Below are 23,762 nucleotides of genomic sequence, written 5' to 3'. Positions count from 1 at the left end.
AAATTTTACATGACCCTGGGTATATAGGTATAAAAATAGGTATACGAATCAAACATTTATAAATCAAACTAATAAATCATAAAGAAATTTATTTTAAAACAATTCTTTGGTTATACATATAATTTTACCATTTACATATAAAGAATTACAATACAATAGTCTCGAATCTGAGCCGAGGTGTTTCTGGCAGAGTTCGTTGGCGTTGCGTGATGTGACACCATACTCAGTGCAGAGTTCTCATGTTGTATGTTCAGAACCAAGGCTGCAATGAAATGGCACAATGCAACACAGGTAAGCGCTGCCAGAAACACCTCGGATTCATTACACATTTGATTTTGAATTAATTTTTGATCGTTTCGTGTTCGGAAACCTTTTACTGTTGCCAAATTTTTCGCAACCTCCACATGCGATCCCATTTGGGGTTGCGACTCACAGTTTAAGAAGTTCTGTGCTGCAGCATCTGAAGTTCTGAATGGCTGAAAAAAAAAAAAAAGCCATTCAACAAAGATGAAACCTGAATAAGATGAACTGCCAAGAGGAGCAGTTACCTGAACAGAATACCTGGAAGGAGATCTAGTTAAGAAAAGATCTAGAATGTTGGAGGAATGAAGAGGATTGTAATGAATTTGGTTAGGAAGATGAATGATCTGTTTTAAGTCATTGCTTACAGCAAAAATCTCTGCCTTTCTTCCAGATTGATCAGTTTCAAAAAATGGAGCCAATTAGAATTATGGACATTCAAATATTCTACCAAGAAGGATGACTTCAGTGTTTGGAAATTCTGACTGTATAAAATTGAGCTTTGAAGGTAGGCAAGTCAAAAAGGTCAGAACAGGTTGAACAGATTTATGATTTTCATAATTGGGAGAACGGTAGAAGCAGCAGATGAATGAAACAAAATGTATCAAAGAAATTTTATGACACAGGTGGTGAAAAAGATGAGATTCTAGGTTAGGCATCCTTTGGCAAAGAATATCAGAATGCACAACCAGTACTGCCTTGTGGTGGAAAGAGTCATACAAGATGTAATTTGGACAATTAAGATGAGCTGTGGGATTTAGTAGAAATTTCAGGTTCAGTCAGAAACAGAACATCAGGTTTGGATGACTGAAGATAATGATGATGCACAAAATTTAAGTTATTGTTGACACCATGGATGTTGGTGAAGGGAACATAAAGTTTTTTTTGTATGTGAGTTTTGAGTTAATTTTTTTTTTGGAGTGGGGGATTTTAGAGGGAGGTTTAATTTTTAGATGAACTGCAGTGACTATATTTAATGGGACTCACACCATTTTAGAAAATAACTTTTGTTAATTAAAATTATACCCTATGTTTTGATCTTTAATAACAGTGTCATTCACAGAAGTATAAGCATAAACAAAACCAAAACATAGCAGAATAAGAAAATAACTGATGCTGTGACTAAATTAACATAGAAACTTTCAAGATATTAAAGGGGTTTTATAAAATTGATGGAACTGAAATTTTTCAATATATGACAAACAGTCAGAGAACTAGGGGATCATCCATGGAAGTTGTGTAAGAGTGTGGTCAGTAGGAGTGTGTAGACCACATTTTGGCATGGAGAGTGGTAAGTGGAATGAATTACTAGAATTGATTGTGAGTTCCCTGGTGGTGGTGGTGGTGAATGGATTCAAGAAGAGGTATGATAGAATTTGTGTGTATAATCCTTAATTTGGGTCTCCCACAATGAGTCTCTGGACCCCACAGAGATGCAGTAAAATAATAAGAATAGTAATAATAGCCTGGTGATTGTTGTCTAATGATTGAAAATGTTTAAAAAATAAATAAAAATTATTATAGTGGAGGATATAATGGATCCATCTATATTTTATAGCCAAATATAGAAAGAAACTTAAAAGTTTTGAAAATTTTAACAGACCATATTAGAATATAATCTTTGGCATCAGATTTGCCTTGATATGCACTACTTAAAAGATAACAGAAGGTTGTCCAGAAGTCCACATGATTCTCTTTTATTAGTGCTTAAATTAGATTTCACTGGCCAATAGCTGTTATGAATTGTTGATTCTCACAGACCAAACAGAGAAAACAAACTCTCTTTTCAATATCTTAGCAATCCTATGTCAGAAAGTTAATATTCACAATAAATAAATGGTCATCATACAAGGGTGGTCTGAAAAGTTCTCGGCCTAACAATGAAAAAACAAATTTTATAATTTCAAAATTATTTTTATTTTTCAACATAATCTCCCTTAAGAATAATACATTTATTCCAGCAATGCTCCAGCACCATTATCCCATCCCCGTAGTGGTTCTCAGTAAGATCTGCAAAATACCTCTCTACAGCTGCAATCACCTCTTATTCGAAGAAAAACACTGACCAGTGAGGAAGAGTTTTAGTTCAGGGAGGAGATAGAAGTCAGAGAGAACCAAATCTGGGTAATATAGTGGATGTTCCAACAATTCATAGTGCAGATCCCTCAATTTTCCCATTGCCAAAACATCTTTGTGGGCAGGTACATTGTCCTAATGAGATGATTTTTTTCCTTCTGCAAACTGGGTCTTTTCTCACAAATCGTTAGTCTGGCTAAAAGATCGGAAAAATATTTCCCAGTTATTGTTTTACCCTTTTCAAGATAATTAATAAATAAAATGCCTTTAGCATCCCAAAACACCAATGCCATGACCTTTCCTGTTGATGGAACCGGCTTCTGTCCACTGTTTTGACTGCTATTTGGATTCTTGTGTGTAATGGTGAATCCAAGTCTCATCCATAGTAATAAATCGATGCACAAAATCAGTTTTATTCTGATTTTGTGCATCGATTTGCACAAATCGATGTGCAAATCGATGCACAAAAAAAATGTGGTTTTTTTTGTGAAAAAAAAAAAAACAAAAAAAAAAATATATGGCTTAGAGAAATGTGGAAAATGACTGGACATTTCAGGAACTGTAGTTGTTGCAGCTTATGTAATACACTCTATCACATAGTTCACTGTAATGCTGCTGAAGAAGAGAAAGTAGACCAGTCGGTTTGCTCAATTTTCCATTGTGACATCTGTGATATAATACATGGCTGCCCACACAGAAAAGTGGATATTATGAGAAAGTGATTAATTCCAAATAAGTTCTCATCATTCCCTGCTTGAAGAATAGAAAAAGGAAGGGTGAGCAGACAGTTAAATTGGTGGCAGTGAATGTTCAGGTAGGCATATGCAAGAAGGGGTTGCTTTCTGTGATCAAGAGGAAAACCTCTTCCTTTGATATTAGTTTGGGCACTGCCCCACACAATGCTATATCCATTTAAATCCACAATTAATAACTGCAATATGACTTCATCAATTTCATCCTGAGAGATATTTGCAGTTAAGTGGAAGGTAGATGCAGAATAATGTTATAAGAATTCTGACTTAGTTGGATAGCAACTGCATTAGATCTTGTATTAAGTGGTACGTTTTGGAAGGGAAAGTGGTCTGCTACTAGGATGGCAACTCCTCCATGAGCAGGCGCATCCACAATCCTCTTTATAAATGAGTTATATTTTGTAATGCTCAATCATCACTGGGCTTCGGGTATGTTACCTGTAGGCATAAGCATACTGATTTATACTTCTGTGAAAGAGCCTTGATGTTGTTGATGGAATCCACAACAATTTAATTGTAGAAATGGTTTCATTATTTCTTTTTGGTAGCATAATCTGGCTTCCTATGTTCAGAGGTCTTGTTTTAATGAGCACTTGAATATTTTTTGAAAAATTGTGAATGGCCAGTGTCCGTAACTTCATCGGGACAAATTGTCAAATTGGACTCCCTCTAGGGCAGTGTGTATATTAACTGTTTTATCTTCTTGTGTGTGTGTGTGTGTGCAGGGGGAGGGGGAATAGATATATTCATGTAGTCGAACCATTTTTTGGCATGTCCTCAAGAGTGAGTCCATATTGATTTTTCTCTGTGATTTGCTCCAAGGAGACAGCAAGCAAGTCATACCATTCAGGGATGTTGTAACTGTGAAAAGGTATGCTGACATTAGGGTTAGTGTCCCTGTTGACACTAACAGCTGCCTTTATGCTGTTGATACCTTTGTAGAGTACTGCCACTGGATCTCCTTTTCATCTTTCTACCTTGGCATGCTTGGGGGTATGTTGGGTAGTCTACCTTACAATTACAGCATTTTGGTTTTTTGCTCTTCAATCTTTACTGCCGATAGCCACAGGTGGCAGATCCATGAAAGGAAGTTTGAGACCATACTTCTAACATTTAAAGCAATTCAAATGGTTTGTGATGTAGGACCTTACTGGACAGCTGAGATAACCCATTTTGACAGATGGTGGTGATTTTGGTTTGTTGAAGGTAAGGATGATGTTCCTGGTTGGAAATTCATCCCTATGACTGAGGATCCTTCTTATGGCTGCCACTCATTGGTCCTTCATTTCAAAGCAGATCTTTAGGTTCCAAGTCTCACATCCATAAGTCGCTATTGGAAAAACAACTGCATCCAAAATCCTCAACTTTGTTCCCATGGAGACAGATTCATCCTTCCAGATTTTAGACAGGTCTCTGACTGTTGTTTTAGCCATTCCTAACCTTCTTCTGATGCTTCTGAACAGCAATTCTTCACATTAATAATGGATCCCAGGTACTCAAACTTGCTGACTTCCTCAATTCTTTCTCCATTAAGGTAATTGTTTCTCAAGAGCTTCTCTTTGTATTATTTCCTTTGAGAACCATAATCTTTGTCTTGCTAGGATTGAGTTGAAGTCCTGTTATTACTGATCTTGTTAACTTTGTCAAGAATTAGTCCTAGTTCTTCTATGTCATTACAAAGGAGTACTGTATTATCAGCATACCTCGGATTACTGATCAGTCTACCTCCTATCCTAACTGCCCTGAGATCATCCAATGCTTCACGCATGATGTCCTCGACATAGATACTAAACAAGTGAGGAGAAAGTAAACATCCTTGCCTAACTCCTTTTCCAACTTGAAGCCAGTCAGTCAATCCAACACCTGTTCTTACCGTGGCTTCTTGCTCCCTATACAAGTTGGCCATCAACCTGATAGTGTGTTGAGGAAAACCCATTCTTTTCATTACTTCCCAGTTTCACATGCTGCACACAGTCAAAAGCTTTAGAGTAGTCTAAGAAACACATTATCAGAGGGAGTCTGAATTCTTTATATTTTTCTATGATCTGTCTAAGGCAGTAGTTCCCAAATTTTTTCGATTCTTGGCGCCCTTGCTGAATCCAGGTTTTCCCAAGGCGCCCATGTCAAATTCTAACAAGTACATTTTGCAAAATAGCGAATTTTTTTTAATTAAAGGGTTAGGTAAAAATAAATCAAACATGTATTTAAGATCACAAAAAAAAGTAATTGAACAAATTCAACTAATTATCATTAGTGGAATGGATGAGCCTGTTGATCAACAGCACATTTTCTCAAATCTTGGAATCAAACTAGACACAGCCACCCTTATTTCCTTCTCCACATTGATTTTCGCACGATACTTAGTTTTTATCACAGTGACCGCCGAAAATCCAGCTTCGCACAAATAAGAAGTCGCAAATGGAATTAAAATTCTCTGAGCTTTTTCACTCAGAAGGGGATATTCATCTTTTACTGATATCCAAAATTCAGTTAATTCCATGCTGCTAAATTTTGTTTGCAATGTATTGTCGCAGGACAACTCAATAAGATTCTCTTTGTCTGCAGCAGTAAATTTAAATAGAGCACTGGCATTAAATGGATCTTGAATCCATGCAAATTTATTGATATAATTTTGAAAATATTTCTCAAACCAGGTGATAAGCTGTGATAAGTGTTCTTAAAAAATGGATTTCATACCTCGAGAGAAATCAACTCCATTGGGGGTCAAAAACTGTTGCAACAAGTGGAAACATTCATTGCCTCCATCTTCATTCATTTTTCTTTTCCATAGTTTTAGTTTTTTTTATAAAAGCTGAAATTTTCTCAATCAACTTTAAAAGGTACATGTTGCATCCTGGCAGGGAGAGATTCAGAGCATTCATCTTTTCAAAAATATCACATAAGTATGCTAGTTTTACAAAAAATCTTCATTCACAAAATTTTCGGTATACTTGTGGTCTTCCTCTTTAAGAAAAATGTAAATTTCATGTCGCAGTTTAAATGTACGAAACAAAACATTATCATGAGAGAGCCATCGCGAAGTGCTGTAGTACAACAAAGATGTGCTCGGATCCCATATCTTCACAGTTTTTTGAAAAACCTTGCCTTCAATGGCAGAGTTTTTATAAAGTTTACTACATTCACTACATATTCTAAGACCTGATTCAATGTAGGACTCAGATATTTTGATGCGGGCACTTCCCTGTGAATAACGCAATGGGTAAACAGTGCATCAGGGGTTTTTGCTTTGAATAAGTACCTGCAATCCTCCATAACAGCCGGACATAGAACGAGCACCATCAGTATAGACACCAACATACTTAGTCCACTTCAAATTATTTTTGGATATAAAAGTATCAAGGATCTCGAACAAGTCTTGAGCCTTAGCACTAGCAGTGATACTTTTACAAAAGAGAAGGTCTCCTACAATGTTATTACTATCTATAAACTGTACATAGCAAATCAAGTGAGCATCATTATTATTATCTGTGGCCTCATCCAGCTGCAAACCCAAATTCCTTCCCTTTTATTTTTTCAATTAATTGATCATTGAGGTCCTCCGCTATGTGCTGTATTCTGCAACTGATGGTGTTATTGGACAAAGGCACTTTTGAAAGCAGCTTCCAAGCAGACTCATTGATCATAATGTTCACCATATCTACAGCAGCTGGTAGAATGAGTTTTTCTGTGATGGTATGAGGCTTCTTATATTTTGCAATTCTATGTGCCACCTTGTAAGATGCTAACAAAGCATTGCTTAGTATTGACGCCTGCTTGTAAAAACTACCTTTTTGTTGATTTAACTCTTTTAACTTTCTGGTAAAGTAGTCACGAGATGTACTAACCATGCTGGGATGATTGGTTTCTAAATGGTGTTTCAACTTACTTGGTAGCATGCACTCTGGTGCCAAAACTGTCATACACAGTACACACTGCTGCCTCCCTTCAACATTGACTTCTGTCGACGTAAAACCAAAGTCCAAATAACTGTCATCATATTTTTGATATTTACAATTCTTCACACTCTTGCCACTATTTGACAGTGTTCCCTCTTTATTTTCTCTCTCACAACGCTTATTAATGTTTAGTAAAAACCGATCCATTTTTAAAAATACATATGAGAAGAAATACTTCAAAAACTTAACTTGACTGAATCACAACAATATTCAGTTGATGCAATCTCCGCAAACTAATTCAACACTAAGAACACGCGAAACCGACAGCTATTTATATACGAACACAAAGTAATGAGAAACTACTAAAACAATCTAGAAACTTAATTATTGTAGAGCACCATCCAGTAATCATTTGTAGAGGCTTCTGCAAACAGTTATTACTAAGTGAGTTACTGGTTTGCACCAGGTCTGTTAGATGTCGCATCCTATCACATCGAATTAAAAATGGAAATAAAATTATGAAAATTTTGTAATCGCGGTGCCCCTGTGAGGAAGCCACGGCGCACACTTTGGGAACCACTGGTCTAAGGCAAAGGATCTGATCTCTGGTGCCCTTACCTTTCCTAAAATCTGCTTGTTCCTCGGGCATCTCTGCCTCAACTTTGGCCTCAATCCTATTTAGCATTATCTTCAATAAAATTTTGCTTGCATGAGATATTAAACTAATAGGTATTAACTCTGCTGGGATTTCATCTTCACCTGGGGCCTTATTGCTGTTAAGCTACTTAATTGCTCTTTAAACTTCATGCCTAAGTGGAGGAGGTTCCAAATCAAAATTTTCCTGCTTAGAGGGCTCCACATTTTCTTTATCCCCTCTGCTGTACAGTTCCTTACAGCATTCTTTCAATCTGTTTTTGATTTCCAACTCTTCTGTTAGTAATGCTCCATTCTGGTCTTTGATGACATTCAATTTGGGCTTAAACTTGTGCTTTAAGTCACAAACTAAATAAAACATCCTTTTATAATCTTTTGTAATTGTGCCTCCTCATCTGGAACTCTATCTCATCACATTTATTAGTATAGAACTTTTCCTTGTCCTTCTTGATGGCTCTTCTGACTTCTCTATGTAATCCCTTATATTCTTCAGTCCCTGTGTCTCTTTGTTTTTCCAACCACCTTCTTTTGATCCAGGCTTCTCTCTTAGCTTCATTTATCACCTTGGGTGTTGCATCCACATTATTTTCCTTATTTGGGGAGCAATGAAAACTTTCGGCTTCACTTTTTTTGTAAGTGGTAAAAGGGAATTTGGTGCAAATGAATGCTGAAATAATTTTATCATTCTTCAAAGCTATAACGAACTGTTTCATTAGTCCTAATTTAATGTGCAGCAGTGGCAATACAATTTTTTGTTCTGGATGTCAATGTATCTCTGATGTTTTTGGATCCAGAAATAAAGACATTTTGCTTGCTATTACTTATTTTTTGTGCAGCTTTCCCACTACAACTGAAGCATTGTATTTGTTGCAGAGCTAGGAATTTTTATCTTCCAAAAAGTAAAACAAGAATTGTTCTAAAGTAGCTCACCAAACATGAAAGTTTTTCTTTACACAACAGATTTTGTCTCTTTGTCATTTAGTTCTTTCTGAAGTATGTTAATGCATTTACAATTAACTGACAGTAGCCTTTAAATTATAGTTTGTTCACTGAAGCCAATTGCTTAAGTTAGTGTTTCATTTACATTGGATTTAGAACTGTGATTTTTTATTTTATTTTAAGAATTTAAATTAGACTTCTTTAGATTAGACTTATGATCCTTGATGTCTTTGAAAGGCATTCTTATTCTTAAGAATTGGAAACTCCAAAATCAAGTTTTAACTGCAGGTATCAGTTTTTTGTATATTTTCAAATTATTTCGGAAGCTCTCTAGATAAAGACTGGGCTCAATACTTAAACTGAGCAAATTACTTTACAACTGTATTACTTAGTAATATAGAATAGATATAATCTGAAAGAGAGAGAGAGAGAGAATTAATAACTTAATTAGTTAGAAGCACTTAAATGCTATTCTTTGCGAATGCAGATTATGTTAAGCATCATTTGTGATACTATATCTACAGACAATAAGGATGTGGAATGCACTGTACTGTACTATCTTTGAGCACCTAATCACTTCACATTATGGTGTCTCACTGCTTCTAAAGTAGTTCAGAAGATCAGATTAAGCTGAAATTCAAAATCAGCTCAACAAATGAAATATAGTGGAGAGGATGTGTGTATGCATGGAAAAAAACATAAATGACTAATTGATGGCTATTGTAGAATGTATAGTAGTGGAATACATTACTGATAACAGACACACATATATCTGGGTGGATCTGCTTACGATCATAGGTTATGAGATCAACATGTTATATCTGTTAAGTGAGTGTTTTCTGGCAGATTTGTCTGTTTTCAAGAACTGAAAAAAATCATGTTTCTGGGTGAATGGGTGGGGGAGAGGTCAGTAACTCTGATATTTATTTTATGAGAATAGCTAATTCAACTTCACTGTAAAATCCTTATAAAGGGTCCTCATGTCTAAGACAGGATTTAAATAGGCCTGCATGTGGGATAAGTTCATATAATTCAAAATGAACAAACTCTGAAGAAGTACTCTTCTGAAATACTCATCACTATTAACAGGAGAGAATGGATTTGAGGATCTTTGGAAATATATATATATAGGTAATAGCTGCAGTTGCCCAAACACATTCAACTTAATTAGAAAGTGTTAGAGGAACTGAACAAAGTATGAATGAGGATGATGAAAATGAAAAGTTGGTAAAAGATTTGAAGTCACCTGACATTGAAGACCTCAAACAAAAGTGTTCACCAACAGTTTTGATTGGCAAAAGAAACCCAATTATATATTTTTAAAGGTATATTCATGAGCACAGCTTTTAAAAAATTTAGAAGAAAGAGTTAAAAAAAAAATTCAAACATCAGTTTTCCCTTGCCAAAACTTGAAATTTCATTAAAATATTTGAGTAAAAATACTTGTTTATTGTATGATGTTTACTAAGTATTAAGATTTCCTTTTAAACTTATTATGTATGCTCTAACAAGAATTGATTATATATGAACTGCACTGTTCTAACAACATTCATTTTGCTGTTCTATAAAATGCATATGTTCACAACATCGTAATTAATATTACAAGCTAGTTCAGAAGCTAATTTTCCAGGAATCTAATGACTATGTAAATGTAGGCTGTAACTGGGAAAGAGGAGTTATTAATTAGACTGATTATTTTTTATTTTTTCTTAAACGCTTTCCCCCTCCTATTTTCTAGATGATAAACTACAGAAACAGAATTTGTTATACACCATTTTATACAAGAGTAAAAACAAGAAGGGGTATTTAAGTAGCAAAAATAATAAATGCATGAAAAATGTGAAATCAGATAAACCCACAGAAATAATGCAATAAATCACATTAAATAAAAATAGTTTTAAAACATCTTTGTTTACTGCACAGCATATTTTTATATTACAGTTTGATTATTTATTATGATATCAATAAAATGCTGACAGAAAAAAATTTACATAAATTATTTCATAAGTTAAATAAAATAAAAAAAATAATAAAAGGTGGGGGGAAGGCATTTCAATAGCAAAGGCAATCAATGTTTAAAAAATGTGAAAGCAAAAAAACCCTCAGAAAAATTAATGCACTATCACATTAAATAAACTAAAGAAATGGCACATTTATTTATGCCCAGCTTATTTAAAAAGGTCATTTTATGAGAAATGTTTGTTTTTGAAAGTCTTGCCAAGAAAAAAAAATTTAGAAAAGAACATTCCTTACATGATGAGCTTTTTCTGAACAAGAGGCCATGCATCCTGACGTGATTCATCTGCATACATACGGAAGAGAATTCTCAAAGAGCATGCAAGACTTTGCGACTCTTGAGTCAGCAAATTAGGTTTTACATTTCCTCGAAAACCTGGAATTAAAAATAAATTCTATGTAAATTAAGTAAATGTTTTCAACTGAACACTTTCAAATGATATATTATCATCGTTCAAAACTAATTGATTTTATAATCCTATGTTTATCACAGACATAGCATATAACAGTAAATTTGCTTTTTAAAATGTTATAATGGATGTTCTTTCCTAAGTTTTCTTAGCCTCTTTTCAAGTATGTCTCTATTTATTTTACCTAGAACAATGATATCTTACCTAGAGCAGAAGTTCTTCTGTAATGATTACAATCCATTTTATTTTCATTTTTATAAACAGGTACTATTTTTTTAATAAATGAGAGCCATACTCCAATTACCAGTAATTTGATATTCTGAATTATGCAGTGTAGCTACAGAAAAATTTTATACAGTTGACTCTCACTACAGCAAACTCATACAATCAACAGGAATAGTTTGTTATGATGAACAGTTTTGCTACAGTGAATTTTTTTTTTTAAGTAAAGCATTGTACTTATAAAATTTTTATTTAGGAATTTTCAGCAGTTTGTTGTAGCAGTGTTTACAGTGGAAATCAACTGTATTAGCTTTGTTTCCTTTCTTCTCACCAAATTTTCAAAAAGCATTTGTATATGTCTAAGATTCATTTCCTATTCTGCTGTTTAGTAACAAGAACAACTTTTATGATTTTTATTATATTAGTTGCCCTTTCTAATGACGTCAAAAATTCTACTTCTTCCCAGCTAGAATTTTCTGGGGAGGATCACATGCATGAATAAATCTCAGTGTCATTCTGATTTTGAAATTTGCTCATTCTACTTGGAGTTGCTTGCCATTCAAGAAGTTTATTTTCATGTTTAATGTTCAATACTATAGCTATTCCTACCTTCCTCTGATAACTATTGACAAAATGTATAATCTTATAGTTGTTATTCAGAAGTATCTCACTTTTTTTTTTTTCTTCATTTTCTCAGTAACACCACACTCTTTCACAATAATATTTCATATGTTGATGGTGCCCATTTTCAATTATCCCGAGTTTGAATAGTGAAAAGTCATTTACTGGAAGCTGTTCCAGTAAATGACTTTTCGATGTTCACCTCAGCTAAAGGCAACAGCAGGCCTTATTTAGCTGGGTGACATTCTGATTAGAATGACATTTTACCATATTGCACTTTCATGTCTGATATTTAAACAAAACAGAATACAATTTGATCAATTAAGATCAAACTCACTAGCCCATTCTTGTTTATTCAGTAGTATCTAGATGGATACTGTGTTAAGTTCTCTGATGGGTTTTGTTCTCTGCAATCTTTACAGGCTGTGAAGAGGTCTCCTCTCAGTTTCTAACATTTTCTAATATTTTTATTTTTAACATGATTGTGCTTGATGCCCCCTGTTCACTCCCACACTTTTTCTCACATTTCTCATATCTGTGATCTCCAGTCTCTGATATTTTATATCTAGCCCAATTCCCAGATAAATAAGCTAAAATCAGTTTGAATACTGTCTTGAATACTGCTAGTTTAGTGATTTCACCAATTTCTCTCTCATTCCATATATATTTATCAAACTAGCTCCCACCATGCCAGCTTTGATTATCCTATTATTTACTTCCATATTTAATTTGATAACAACATTAAAAATAGTGCCTAATTAGTCAGGGCATAAGAAGTTAAGGAAGCAATCCCAGAGAAGAAGAAAGTATACCAAAAGTTCCTAGCAAATAGGTCAGCAGATGTCCTAAAAAATACAGAGAAAAATGAAAGAGAGCTAAGATATGTGTGAAAGTAGCAAACAAAAGTCAGGAAGATTTCAGTAAGAATATAGGAAGTCAATATCAGAAAGTTACGAAAGAGTACTGTAAAAGGAATCAAAGTGACAAATGTGACATGAAAACTGAAGATAAGGATATCCTAGAAGTCTGGAGTAATTACTTTGAAAGACAAGCAGTGACAGAACAGCAGAAAAAAATCTTTCAAGAGAAATGCAAAGCAGAATACATATCCATATTTGAAGTAGAAAAAGCCATCAAAATCTTAAATGTAGAAAGGTAGCTGCAGTAAATAATATTTGATCAAAAATGCTCAAATATGGAGATATAAAAGTCTTGCAGTGGCTACACTGAATAATTCAAAAGGCCTGGTCAAAAGATTGAATTCCAAGTGTCAGATAGTTCATCTGACACTTGACTACCATCCACTATTCTTCTGTGGTCAGTCTTTCTTTTACTTGCTATATAGTGATAAAATTTTCTCCAATTTCCTTAGGCTTGGCTAATTTTTCATAATGTGATTTTTGCCATCCTCATGACAGCTGTTATTCTTCTAGCCTGCTCTTTATAGTCATTCTGAGTCTCATCATCACTTTCCTCATATTGGATCTACAACATTTTCTTTTTCTGCAGCACTTGCTTTAAAGTGTTACTCATCCATTAACTCCCATGCAATAATTTTTCTAACTCTGCAGATGCAGTTATAGCGTCTCTCAGGCACCCTTTGACTCATTTCAATGAACTGCTGATTCCACTATCATGCAGTTTCTCATGCTAAGGCACTGCTTTAGTTTATTATAATTATTACCTGCTTTATATTTCCACATATGCACATGATTATGTGAAAGCTCTTACATAAATCATCACTTCCCAAGTGAAAAACTGCACGATCACTGTCACCAATAAGATATTGGTTGAGAATTTGCACGTAAATGCAAATTCTCATCTCAAACTCATTTACAGATACATTATTATGAGATCTAATGTTTTTATACTGAGAATTCCATCATATGCTAAATGTTCTAAATGATTCTATAAATTCCGTTTTCCTGTCTCACATGCAATTAATGTCATTTTCTTTCCTCCATATTTTGGCTATTTTTAATATCCTTCAGAACATTGTCTTTATGATGATGTTTATCTTCTATATTATTATTCAAATTTCCCCAATGACTTTTCTTTAGCCCTTTTCAAGCAGAAACTGGGATATGTTATACAGTGGGTATGAATCTGCCATATTTAAGATGACCAGTGGTGTACTTCAGGGTTCAGTCCTTGGGCCATTATTGTTCAATTTATACAGTAATGACATCAGGTGGGGTCTAACATCAGATGTGCAATTGTTTGCCGATGATGCGAAGACAGGCAGGGCAATCAGGGATGCTACAGATATTCAGCACTTACAAAATGATTTGAATAGGCTGGAAATTTGGGCAAAAAAAATGGCTATCAGTTTAATGTTAATAAGTGTAAAGCTAAGTTAAGAGGATAATAAATCCCTCATTATTTTAAAGCCGGATACGAAACTCGGAGATCGAAATCTAAAAGTTTCATGCTGAAGAACTATCGGCGAGTCCAGGTGTAAGTCATCACCTGGGTAGTACAACACTAGGGCAACTCATTGCAAAGGTGGAGCAAGCTCCATCACTATCCTTAATATTTTCTCATAATGTAAAACGCAGCTCCTAGGAGATTAATACATCTCCTGAGAGCTGCGTTTTACATTATTTTACATTATGAGGAGAGGTCACTACCCAGACCGGTTTCGACCTTTATTGAGGTCTCATCAGTGGGAAAAGTAGGAAAAATAGCCTCTTGGCTCTTTATCGTAGTAATAATAATATATGGGTACATCGCTCTGGCAATTCATTAGTGGGGGTATATGTAAGTTCGGTTCACTTAAACCTTGGTATTCCAGGTCTACCTACTCACTGATGAGACCTCAATAAAGATCGAAACCGGTCTGGGAAGTGACCTCTCCTCATAATGTAAAACAGTAATACATCTCCTAAGAGCTGCGTTTTACATTATGAGAAAATATTAAGGATAGTGACTGATCTTGCTCCACCTTTGCAACGAGTTGCCCTAGTGTTGTACTACTCAGGTAATGACTTACGCCTGGATTCGCCGATAGTCCTTCGGCATAAAACTCTTAGATTTCGATCTCTGAGTTTCGTATCCGGCTTTAAAATAATGAGGGATTTATTATCCCCTTAACTTAATTTATGCCACTGGAAAAATAGCCTCTTGGCTCTTTATCGTAAGTGTAAAGCTATGCACTTTGGAGTAATTAGAGTTCCAGCAGAATACTATATTAGCGGGATTATGCTACAAGAATTTAAGGAAGCAAGGGATCTTGGTGTATTGGTGAACAGAAATTTGAAGTTCTAAGGTCACATAGCAAAAGTTGCAAAAATACAACACAGAGGATAATTGGGATGTTGAAGTGAACCTTGACATGTAAAGATAAGGAAGTCATTTTGCCTCTTTATAAGGCCTTGATAAGACCACACCTGGATTATTGTGTGCAGATTTGGTCTCCCGAGTTCTAAGGTAAGCTGTGAAAAGAGTGCAAAGAATTACAAAGATTATATCCACATTATGGGATTTAGATTATGAGGACAGATTGCAAGCATGTGAATTGCAGACTCTGATTAATAGGAGGGGGAGAGAGAGAGAGGGATGATATGATAGAGGTCTATAAACTTTTGAATGAGTGTTATAGGATATCATCTGATGAAATATTTCATTATATGAAGGTGGGGAGAGAACACAGGGGAGGGGGCATCCATGGAAATTTAGTTTGTTCACAGTCAAGAAAGAGGTAAGAGCTAGGTTTTTCTCCTAGAGAGCAGTGAGTGAGTGGAATAGTTTGCCATTAGGGAGTAGTGAGTGCATCTAGTGTGAATGAATTTAAGGGAATGTATGACAGCTGGTTTGGATGATGTATAGCCTCCCTTGACTCCCTGGAGGTCTCAGATAATAATAATACTTTAGCTTTATAGCATGTTCTATAAGCTTTCTATGAGCATATGCAGAATTTACTTGCCAGGAACTTTCTATACATTTTCTTCTTTTTCCTGTACTACTTTTCTTATTTTTTATTTTCTGAGGCTATCAAAGAGTTTGAATTTTTCAATCCTTACAGGAACTTCCATACATGCTTCTCAAGCCATATCTATCAATGATTTCTTCAAGCTTGCTACCAAGTCACTAAAGTTTGGTTTTTTTTAAATGCTTTCATCAATTTTTTATAATAATACTTGAAAATCTAAGCCTGAGGTTTGCATCTGAAACCTGTCCTTTGATTATCTGCCAAACTTTTGAGCAATTCTTCTCTCAGTGATATTTGTCCTGTTCAAAATTAGATTGCAGCCACTATTTCAAATTATATGTTTTATTTATTTATTTATTTTTTGATAAATCTATTTTTTTCCACAAGAGGTAAGGCCAGTAGTTTTAAGGTTGACCAAATAAATGTAACTATAGCATACCATATAGATTGTCGTGCAGCTTGTTTCTTTGTATATATGTGTATACTCCAGATGATAACCTTAATGTGAAGGTTGAAACATCGAGCGATTATTTTAGTTTATATTAAACTGAAGTTTTACTCTAGTGCGGTAGTTGTTTCCATAATTTTTATAATGAATACTGATCACCGTGTAACCATGAAGAAAAGGGTAACCCATGAAAGGTTATAAACCTTTTCATTGGTCAGATTTATCAAAAATGAACACAGAGCATTCACTGTTTAATTTGTATATAAATCATATAGGAAACTATATGAAGGAAAATGTTGAGTTCTTTGTTATTGATGCCCTGCAATACAGTGAGATAAATATTAAATAAGATGGAAACTGCTCTGGTGGCCAGATATAATACTTTGTTCAGGTATTTCATTTCCAATAAACAGAGTGATGATCTCGCATCAAAATTTGTATTCTACAATTAAGAATTTCACAATATATCATGCTCACTTGGCAGGGACTAAAAGACAAGGAAATAAGCATATACTCAACCTATCCCCCCCCCCATACACACACAATTGACAGACGGATACCAAAGCATAGCATACAGAGAAACAGAATCCAGAAAGCAGGTGGTGACTAGTAGCAGTCTGCTGCAATAGTATGTGCTTGGACCATAACTATTTAATTTGTACATAAAAGATATAAGAAACAATCAGCTAAAAAAAAAATCAGCTAACGCCTTTTTTTATTCCCGTATACGGGAGTAGGCAAGGCCATTTAGCCCTATCTAACTTTTGGAGACTGAGTGGGCAGTTCAATCTCCACTGGTACCCAATCAGAGACAGATGGCCCAAGGCTATCACTAATTAAGCGGTGCGCAGTGAAGAGAGACGGCTCAAATGTGCCGCCATCTCGTGGTCCCTAATCCTACCACAATATATTTAATGTCTGAAATAATGTGGGTTCTACGGTCGATTTTCTTGAGTTTACAGGAAGAAAAACCCGAGTTTCCGGGAGGAAAAACCTGCTTGCCCGTGCCAGAGATCGACTAACTCGGGAACCGGTCGAAAAAAGGCTTAGAAAAATTTCCTCTAGTCGCCGACTAGACTCGAAACCAAGCCTTCCTTCGTGCGGCTAAGCGCAGTGGTGTGCAAACGCCACATCCACTGAGCTACACAGGCTACAATATATAAGAAACAATATGAAGGGAAATAATCAGTTATTTGTTAATGATGCAAAATTGTGTAGCATAAAGAGAGCTTGTAGAATGATTTAAACAGTTAACAGTATGGGCAAAAGATAATGAATGCCAGTTTAAAGTTAAGTATTTTGGGGTGAAAAGATTACTAGCTGTGTTCCACGTTGATAGAATTGTACTTTAGGAAACTGACAAAGTTAGGGACTCTTGTAGGAAGTTGGTAGATACGGAGTTGAAGGTATTTATAAGGTATTGATACCAACATATCTGGATGCAAGAATTAGGAAGGAAGAAGTAGTGGAGTTGATCCAGAGGAGAGTAACCAAAAAGGTGAAGGATCTGTGGAATGTTCCACTAGGATGAGAGATTGAAGGTTTGTGGATTGCAAAAGTTGGTTAATAGGCACAAAAGATGGAATGTGATAGAAACATTAAGTTACTAAATGTATTTTATAGAACTGATGCACAGGAAATTTTTTAGCATTTAGCTTGGGAAAGGGGGAATAAAGGGTCATCCCTGAAAATTTAGTAAGAGTGCTAGCAAGGGTGTGAGGACTAGATTTTTCACTTGGAGAGTGGCAAATGAGTGGAATGGGCTGCAGAGTCTATTGTAAGTGCTTTCTTAATTAACATAGTCAAGGAAGAGATACATTAGATATTGCATGGAGAGCAGGGGTTTCCTGCAATGAGTTGTTGGATATTATAAAGGCTCCCATGCAATAACATGAAACAAAAAAGTATAAATGAGAAAAGTAAAACTAATATCCTTATTTTTACATATTTTTTTGGGTCCCTATCTCATTCACATTCTTATTAGCTCAATCACATTCCTTTCACTTTTTGAAGAAATATTCATGTTTCTTGGTGACTTACTGGAACACGACCTGAGCAGGACCATTTAAATTCAATTTCAATCAATGGACTCATTTCCATACCGGCTAAGATCACAATCACCTTCCTTCCCTCCATTGTTTTTTTTTTCAATACTAATTGTCTCTTTCTAGACATGATCAGCATCCTTTAAATGATTCACAGGAACAACCTACACAACTAAGAGATATGCATCTGGTAAGATGCAAATCTCTTAGTTGATTTATTTATTTCTTCTTCTATTAGTATATTTTTTTCATGCTAGCCTAGATAGCATGGATAATCTGATTATCTCTTAAACTACTATTTTTTTAAAATGATAATATTAACATCACAGCAATGATTTCTCTGAGAGAACTAACCAGCTTTCCATAAAAGATTTCTCTGTTCATGGTTGGAATTAAAGGCTTTGGCAAAATGATGAGACTCCAAAAGACAATCGACTAGTTGTAGAAGCTGAGGTGAACTGAGGTATGGATACATGCCTTGCTCTTCTTGTTGTTGGCTATCTACAAACCGAATAACATCTCCACCTTGGCAGATATCAGCCTAAAGTAAAATAATGTAATTTATTTAATTAGGCTTCCTTAATATGGGATATTTTTAAGTTAAATATTATTAATGCAGAACTGAAATGATCCAAGAAAATCATGAATATTAAGCAATAAAGACCATAAATCATCTCAGTTGATTTCCCAACAGAGATGCTTTATGGTCTCAGCATTAAGATCTAGGGACACAAACCGAATGCTGAAGTTGGGCAAGAAACACAGGTAACAAACACATTATGAATGAATTAATAAAATTACTGCTGTAGAGTGGCATTATTCATCCATTATCACAACAATTTCACATTATCAGCCTGCACACTAAATGTCTTAGAAATACTGGTGCAATATAACTTAATATTTTGTATACCAAAAAAAGCCTCTGCAGATGGAAATTCATCATGCCCTAGACAAACTTATATTTTAAAAAGATATGTCTGTCTAGGATATGAAGAATATTTATAAGGGCTTTCCAAGTGGATGTCAGGTAGCAGTTTCATAAGGAGGTAGAAAGGTTTATCCTCCCATAAAGACACGTGCAACAAGTGGAAGAAGATATAACAGTCTTGTTTCATGGCTTTAGCTGTTTTAACTTGGCTTTAATTTTAATCAACATACCACAAGAAAAAGTCAAATTTTAAGGCCAAACTCCAGTGACAACAAATTTCAGTAGGATAATAATCATCAAATTTCATCAAAATCTATTTAATGAGAGCAGTGTTATTATAGCACATGTATAGATGGAGAAAAACAGAAGGATATTAATAACTGCTTTAATGTTGTGAAATGCACCAACAGAGAATACAAGTTATATGATTAAATTATGGTTTTGAATACATTTTCTTATCACTGAACTAAGCTTCAGAAAAATGAATGATCATAACTTCTAAACTAATCATCAATGTTTTTTTCATTCCTCATCAGTGTTAAAGACATGCCAACAAAGGTGACTCTTTAAGGGCCTTACTAAATAAATTACTTGAAGGTAAGTCTAGATTATAAGATTAGTGTGGAATGATTGTCTAACCAAACTTTGTATTTTAAAACTGTCATGAAATTTCTAAGTTCAGCCTTCTCTGATTTTTATTAATCCTGATCCTGTTTTTCTTTTCTAAATCATCTCGTTTTTCTTTTTATGTGATTGTCATCAACAATTGGTGAAGTTTATTATTCTTGGTGAAGAATTTTTTGAAATTAATTATATATATATATATATATATATGTTAAAGATACCAAGCAATTTTATAAGTTGGTTTTTTAATCCTTTTATCCAAGTAAGCAAACAGACAAGTAAATCAAGTTTGCGGTTGCACATAGTGCAACACTAGGCAACTCGTGGTAAAGGTGGAGCAAGTTCTGATCACTTTCCATAGAATTTTCCCCTAATGTAAAGCACATTTCCGTCATGCAAACTTGACTTACTTGTCTGTTTGCTTACTTGGGAAAAAGGATTAAAAAACCTAGATTATAAAATTGCTTGGTATCTTTAACATAATATATACCCAAGGTAAAAAACTTTCTACATATTACTCTCATTGTGAGATTTTTATTTAATGAGGTCAAAGCACCTTATGGCAACTTATTTAGGAAAAATATTTATAAGCTCTGTATTACTTCACCCTTGGCATTTTTTAATTCTGGCTCCCACTGATGAGACCTCAATAAAGGTTGAAACTGGTAAGTAAGTGACCATTAACTTAATGCATAGCATCATACATTTCCGCAAAGAAATGTGCTTTGCATTAGGGGAAAATTCTAAGGAAAGTGATCAGAGCTTGCTCCACCTGTATCACGAGTTGCACTACGTGCAGCCGCAAACTTGACTTACTTGTCTGTTTGCTTACTTGAGAAAAAGGATTAAAAAACCTAGCTTATAAAATTGCTTGGTATCTTTAACATAATATATACCCAAGGTAAAAAACTTTATACATATATATATACAGGGTGTTCGGGATAAATTTGACATATTTATAATTAATTATATTTTTCCGTAAGTTACATGTATTAACACACACTTCTCTTCATTTAAAAGTTTGGACCCTTCTTCATTCATATACAAGATGTCAGAAAGGATGGATAGCTGGAACCCACCTGAATCATGGAAGAGAATAACTTGTATCATGATGATTCGTGCCCGCCATCAAAATAAGGATATTACGACTGCTGCCCAATGCTCCCTGAATACAGTAAAAACAATCAGGCATGAACTAGAGACTTGCAATGGTGACTACGAGGATGTAGCAAGAAGAAAGATCCCTAGCAGACGATCTGATTGCGTTCGTACAGCAGAATTCCTCGCAAATCTGCAGGAACAGGTGTTGAAGAACCCTGGCATTGGAATTCGGGCTTTGTTCGTGGAGTTGCTAACTGTAGTCAAGCCCTGGATAACAAGGGTAGCCAATGGTAGGCCGTATGTATGGCAGCAGGATTCGGCCCCTTGCCACACCTCTGAGAAAAGTCAAAAATGGTTGTCTGAAAATTTCTACGACTTCACCAGTCCAAATGTTTGGCCTCCAAACTCCCCAGACCTTAACCCCATGGATTATTTTGTATGGGGCGCAGTTGAAAAAGACACCAATCGCACTTCCAGTAATACAAAAGCCCAGTTAATGGATAAAATTAAAACAGTTTTTGCGGCCCTTCCCAGGGAGACTGTAGCATCAGCTTGTTCGAGGTTCCGAAGCAGAATTGAAGCTGTGATCGATGCTAATGGTGGTTATTTTGAGTAAATCTTGTTGATAGTATTGTAATTAACTCTGCCTGTAATGTTGTTTTGTCAATTCATTAAATTTAATAGATACAAAGAAGATTTTCTTTTTCCTTACGAAACTGTCAAATTTATCCCGAACACCCTGTATATATATATATATATATATATATTTGTATTTTTATTTATTTTTTACCTGGAACTTTTTCAACCCAATTCAAACCTCCAATAAGCAGAGCAGTGCTCTCAGCATTGATGAAATTCATCTTCCACTTAAAGATAATAACAAACATCCATATTCATGGAAGCATTCAACATTCACCTGGTGAATTTATAATCAGAAAAGATGGTATATTTCTAGGAGTCTCTGTATTTTTTGCTTAGGATGAAAGACTCATTCTTAGCACCAAAGCAACCCACCCAGCATGGATCTGCACATAGATATTCACTATCCTGCAAGCAATAAATATGCTTGGAAGTGTAACATCAGAGATATCCCAGATGCCATAAGCTTTGGTCCTTGTCCTGGACCATGGGAAGGAGACAAGGGTCAAAGGATCCTGGCCAGGCCATCCAGAACTGCCTATCTTGCTGAAGTAAGGACAAAAGAAGTGCAACAGTGGCAAGAACCATTTTTCTGGATGTTCATGGGTTTGCTACATGGCAACTATGGTGGCAGGGCACCTCTTTCCCCCACCATCAACCCTTGGATAATGGTGGGGGAAACAGGAAAGTAAAAAAAGATTGTGGAGAAATAGAGTAAAAATATGTGAAAAAAAAAAGTTTGACAAAGATGAAAACTGAAAAGGGTACCATCACTGGAAGGTCACTTACACCATAAAAAGACCCACCCCCCCATGTGGAGGGCCTCCAAGAAAAAATAGCCAAGATTTTAAAAAAGTACAACCTTCACACAGCATTTAGGCTCCTCACTGTGAACTTGCCAGCCTTATCCGTTCTATAAAAGATCAGCTCCCTCCTCTCTCAGTGCCTGACGTTTATAAAGTACCCTGTTCCTGTAAGCTGGCATACTTTGGACAAACAGGTAGATCAGCAACCATCTGCCTAGAAGAACACAAGTCATACCATCTGCAACCACGACTATGGTCAGTCAGGACTGGCTGACCATGTCTTGGATAAAATCCACAGGATCTCTTGGAAAAAAACACCACTATGCTCCACCACAGTAAATTCAAAAAAGAGAGACTATTTTTAGAATCTGCAGCAGCTCTCAGAAATCAACCAAATCTAAATAAATATGGTCATTAAACTTCCGAAGATATGGGAAACATTAATCATCAGAGATCCCACCTTATATTCCAGGCCACCTACAACCACCCATAAAGGGCACACCACCTAGATAGGACTTTAGTAACCCACGTGGTTGGCTTAGTATTGTATGGTATTTGTGTATATGTTACATTAGTCTTCTGTAATCCCTGAAGATGTCTCAGTGACTGAGACAAAATATAGGAAGTATTAAATTCTGTTTTATCCTTTCTGAGTGCTGTATACAATCCATTAAGCTTCCAACATGATGTCCTCACAGCACTTAAGTCTCAACACACTGATTCTAATTATTCATTGAGAAAAAATAGCACGCAAATCCAGACAATACGGTAAGTCAAAACTACAACTATCTAGGCAACTAAATAGGCTGGCTTTTTTAAAAAGATGTCAGGATACAAGAGTGATATCCAACTGCGTTAAGCTAAAGATCAATTTTCATTCAAAAAAAGCCCTCCGCATAAATAACTGCGCCAGCTTTGCACTACTGTGGGAACAAATGCCGCTACTCATGCTTTAACACAAGGCCTCTCTCCTCTTTGGTATACAGTCAAAAGAAAGTGGTTCCAACTCAGCCTTGGAAGATTTAATTGGATAAAAAGTTCTTGATAAAAAGAGAGTTTCTCTCTGAAATCAAAATTGTGTAGGTCTTGCAATATTCCAATTCTCTGAGCAATGCCATATCAAAGAAACTAAGTGTTCACATTTTAAGAAGTCATATCTCTGGTGGATGCTTCCAGTCAAACTAGATGATCAGTTGTTGAGTGGTGTTCGCAAAAGCCAGATTGTATTTTGGAAATAAAAAAAAAAATTCCAGAAACAACAAAAAATTATAGTTAACCATTTATTCCAGAATCTAACACAAGCAGCTGGTCAGAGCAATTAGCCAATAGTTTATTGGGAATTTTGGATTCTTCC

At 35.3% G+C, this 23,762-nt stretch overlaps 1 protein-coding gene across 2 annotated transcripts in view; it reads right to left on the bottom strand.

Annotated features, from left to right (window-relative positions):
• The window catches only part of Sec71 (ADP ribosylation factor guanine nucleotide exchange factor Sec71), a 581,865-nt gene that overhangs the window by 18,853 nt on the left and 539,250 nt on the right, over positions 1-23,762 (bottom strand). For both annotated transcript variants that reach the window (XM_090410617.1, XM_090410618.1), the window contains 2 exons: positions 18,665-18,851; positions 10,871-11,009 (listed from right to left, as the gene is read on the bottom strand). In XM_090410617.1, the coding sequence (XP_090266743.1) occupies positions 10,871-11,009; positions 18,665-18,851 (326 nt within the window). The remainder of the gene's footprint in view (positions 1-10,870; positions 11,010-18,664; positions 18,852-23,762) is intronic.

This window comes from Typopeltis vanoorti, chromosome 20 (assembly GCF_054136105.1).
Source record: "Typopeltis vanoorti isolate ZY-2024b chromosome 20, IOZ_Tvanoo_1.0, whole genome shotgun sequence".
In the NCBI taxonomy this organism is placed as follows: Eukaryota; Metazoa; Arthropoda; class Arachnida; order Uropygi; family Thelyphonidae; genus Typopeltis; species Typopeltis vanoorti.
This window is presented reverse-complemented; position numbering and strand designations above follow the sequence as displayed.